General features: G+C 45.7%; 1 protein-coding gene across 1 annotated transcript in view; it reads left to right on the top strand.

The window, feature by feature from the left end:
• Positions 1–4144, top strand: part of LOC109921859 (sodium channel protein type 4 subunit alpha-like) — a 1322739-nt gene that overhangs the window by 227348 nt on the left and 1091247 nt on the right. Inside the window, 1 exon segment of the mRNA XM_048618339.1 lies at positions 131–406. Within this exon segment, the coding sequence (XP_048474296.1) occupies positions 131–406 (276 nt within the window).

Below are 4144 nucleotides of genomic sequence, written 5' to 3'. Positions count from 1 at the left end.
ATTCACCCTGCTGCTTTTGTACCAGACAACAGAGGGGTACAAAGTAATTAGATCCAGTGTCTTTTTACCTTGCAGAATGTTTTCCTCCAGATTTATAACCTTTTTCCTTTCCCCAATTCATCTGGTTTAGGTGGTAGTCAATGCGCTGATTGGTGCCATCCCATCCATCATGAATGTTTGCTTCGTCTGTCTCATCTTCTGGCTCATTTTTAGCATTATGGGAGTCAACCTCTTTGCAGGCAAATTCTATAAGTGCAAGAATCTGACCAGTGGCGAGACATTTCCCATTAACGTCGTCAACAACAAGACTGAATGCAACATGCTGAACAGCTCCGATGTCCGATGGCACAATGAGAAGATCAACTTTGACAACGTCATGATGGGCTACCTCGCTCTGTTGCAGGTGGTAAGTGCCAAAGAGAAGTTAAACAATTTTACCATAAGACCATAAGACAAAGGAGCAGAAATTAGGCCATGCGGCCCATCGAGTCTGCTCCACCATTCAATCTTGGCAGATGACTTTCTCAACTCCATTCGCCCGCTTTCTCCACATAACCTGTGATCCCTTTGACAATCAAGAACCTATCTATTTCTGTCTTAAATATACTCAATGACCTGGCCTCCACAGCCTTCTGTGGCAGTGAAATTTCCACAGCTTTTCTTGCTAATGGCTTGTTTAGTATCAGGCACTGTCCCTGAAAATGTACAAATTGAAATGAGTATTTGATTTGATTTGATCTGAATTATTTATGTCACACGTACCTAGGAACAGTGAAAAGTTTTGTTTTGTATGCAGTACAGGCAGATGATACGATGCAAAGTGCATTATGGGAATAGAACAGAGCGAGGAATACAATGTTACAGCTGAAGAGAAGGTGCCCAAAGAGCGAGATCAATTTCTCATGCTCCACAAACCCCTCCTAACCTTTTTTTTTCACTGATTGCTCTGCTTACCAGAAAAGATGATGTAGAAGAATATTATGCCAAACAGCATTTGGTAACAAAAACAGAAGTTGCTGGAAAAACTCAGCAGGTCTGGCAGCATCTGTGAAGAGAAATCAGAATTAATGTTTTGGGTTAAGTAACCCTTCCTCAGAACTGATGAGTTAGGAAAGTGTCGGTTTATATGCAGAAGATAGATTTTGGGGAAGGGGTTAAGCAGTAAACAATGAGTGGTGATAGATCTCAAAGAAAGGCAAGAACAATTGGACAAACAAAGCAGTGGATAACAATCAGGATAGGAGGGTGAATAACTATTAATAGGGACTGTTAGTGGCTAACAATGGGTTGTATGGAATAGTTGACTATGTGATAACAAGGCCTGGTGTGTTGGGGTTGGAGCAAGGACATGGGAGAGCTCAAGCTCTGAAGTTGTTGAACTTGATATTGAGCCTGGAGGGCTGCAGGCACCCCAAGCGGAAAATGAGATGTTGCTCTTCCAGCCTGCACTGAGCTTCGCTGGAGCACTGCAGCAAGCCAGAGACAGAGACATTGACCAAGGAATAGGGTGATGCGTTAAAGTGGCAGGCAACAGGTAGCTCAGGGTCTTCTTTTGCAGGCAGACCGTAGATGTTCTGCAAAACTGTCACCCAGTTGATGGTTCGTTTCCCCGATGTAGAGGAGACCACATTGTGTGCAGTGAATGCAGTAGATTACATTGTGGGAAGGGCAGGTGAAGTGTTGCTTCACCTGGAAGGTATGTTTGGGCCCTTGGATATTGGGGACGGAGGAGGTAAATGGGCAGGTGTTGCACCTTCGGTGGTTGCGGGGGAAGGTGCCATGGTGCTGTGGGCGGGAGTTTGGGAAGTGAAGGAAGAGTGGGCCAAGGTGCCCCAGAGGGAACGGTCCCTGCAGAAGGCTGACAAAGGAGGGGAGGGGAATGTGTGTCTGGTGGTGGCATCTTGCTGGATTTGGCCGAAATGGGGCGAGGGCCAAAGTGTGGGAGATGGGTCAGACCCGACTGAGGGCCCTGTCAACAACAGTGCTGGGGAATCTACTTCCATACGGCATTCCCTTTGAAATAAAGGTCAACATTCCTGTTACCTGCTGAACTTGGATGCTAGCTATCAACTTTTTGGAGGGGCCTTCTCAACACTTCAAGGGTCAACTTAAACACTGACATCGAAGTGATTGCCTCAAATATATCTGTTCAGTCCCACTCTTCTGCTGTTTACATATAGTCCAGTATTTTCAAATGGATATCTAATTCCCCTTTTGCAATACCCTGCTAAACCTGTTGCCACCGTCCATTTGGGTTCCCATGCCAAATCATTGCTTTCCAGTGTGAATCGGCCATGATCCTAATGAATAGCCGAGCATGTTTGAGGGACTGAATGGCCTTCTGCTGTTCCTGTTTATTATGGTGCTATGTTCTTAAGCAAATGACCTGGGCAGACCAGAAGGTCAAAACTACGGGATTTTATCACAAGGAGATTAGAATGATGAGTAACGAGGTCTTGCTATAATTGTGTAGGACTTTGATGAGGCTGGATGCCATTTTGGTTTCCCTGCTTAAGGAAGGATGTGCTTGGTTCCTGGGATGAGTCATGGGTTATAAAATTCAGTGTGAAAAACAGTATTATTTCAATGGGAAATGTGGATTTGGTTAATCTTTATACATGCAATGAGGAAGGGAAATGCTGGTCTTTGCAAGAGGATTTGAGTTCAGAACTAGGGATTTCTGACTTCCGTTATATCTGGATTTGGTGAGACCACACCTGGAGTATTGAGTGTACTTTGGGTCTCCCTACCTAAGAAAAGATACACTCACCATAGAGAGAGTGAAGCGGAGGTTCACTAGGCTGATACCAGAGATGGCTGGACTGTGCTATAAGGAGAGTTTGTTTCGAATGGGCCTGTATTCACTAAAGTTTAGGAGGATGAGAGGGGATCTGAGTGAAGCTTATGAAATTGCATCAGGGCTGGACAGAGTTGATAGAGTCATTGAGTCATACAGCACGGAAACAGACGCTTCGGTCCAACCAGTTAATGCTGACCATGTTCCCAAACTAAGTTAGTCCCACCTGCCTGTGCTTGGCCCATATCCCTCCAAACATTTCCTATTAATGTGCTTATCCAAATGTCTTTTAAACATTGTAACTGTACCTACATCCATCACTTCCTCTGGCAGTTCACCCCACACACGAACCACTCTCTGTGTAAAAAAATTGCCCCTCATGTCCTTTTTAAATCTTTCTCCTCTGACTTAAAACTATGCCCTCTAGTTTTGAGCTCCCTCATCCTAGGCCAAAGACCCTTGCTGTTCACCTTATCTATGCCTCTGATTATTTTATAAACCTCAATAAGGTCATCCCTGGACCTCCTACACTCGAGTAAAAAAAAAATCTCAACCGTTCCAGTCTATTTTTATATGTTTCCTCTGGTTGGGAGAGGATAGAATTAGGGGTCACAGACCATTATGACCGATATGGGAAAACATTTCTTCACTCAGAGGGTAGCGAGCCTGTGGAATTAAAGCTGTAGAGGTCCAGTCACTGCATATATTCAAGATAATATTTAGGTTTTAAAGGCATCAAAAACAATGCTCTGTCTACACTGCGCGGCTTTGCGAATGTGCAGTCACTATGGTGTTCTCCGCACTGTAACTGCCATGTGGATGTGAATCGCAGCATTGACTCCTGGTTCCAGATCGTCGCTAACTCTATCTGCACTTTAGTTTAGGCGGCCAAACCCCACCCCAACTGAGTCCCTTAATTGGCCAAGAGAGGGGAGGGGAATATGTGTTTGGTGGTGGCATCTCGCTGGAGGTGGTGGAAATAGTGGCTAATGCTCCTCGGGATGTGGATGCAGGTGGTATAATAGGTAAGGAAAGGGGAACCCTATCACTGTTGCGGGAGGGAAAAGGTGGAGTGAGGGTACCTACTGAAGGGTTTCTTCACCAGTGCTCCAGCCGAACTGACACGAGGACTTTAGGAATGAGGGGAGCACCAGGTAGGTCTACTTGGACGTGTGAGAGTGTGTGTGAGTGTGTGTGTGTGTGTGTGAGTGTGTGTGTGTGTGCACGTGTGCGTGTGAGTGTGTGTGTGTGTGTGTGTGTGAGTGTGTGTGTGTGCACGTGTGTGTGTGTGTGTGCGTGTGTGTGTGCGCGCGCGCGCGTGAGTGTGCGTGTGTATGTGTGTGTGTG

Source organism: Rhincodon typus, chromosome 2, assembly GCF_021869965.1.
Source record: "Rhincodon typus isolate 14 chromosome 2, sRhiTyp1.1, whole genome shotgun sequence".
Classification (NCBI taxonomy): Eukaryota; Metazoa; Chordata; class Chondrichthyes; order Orectolobiformes; family Rhincodontidae; genus Rhincodon; species Rhincodon typus.
The sequence above is the reverse complement of the archived record's forward strand: the minus strand, read 5'-3'. Positions and strand labels throughout refer to the sequence as shown.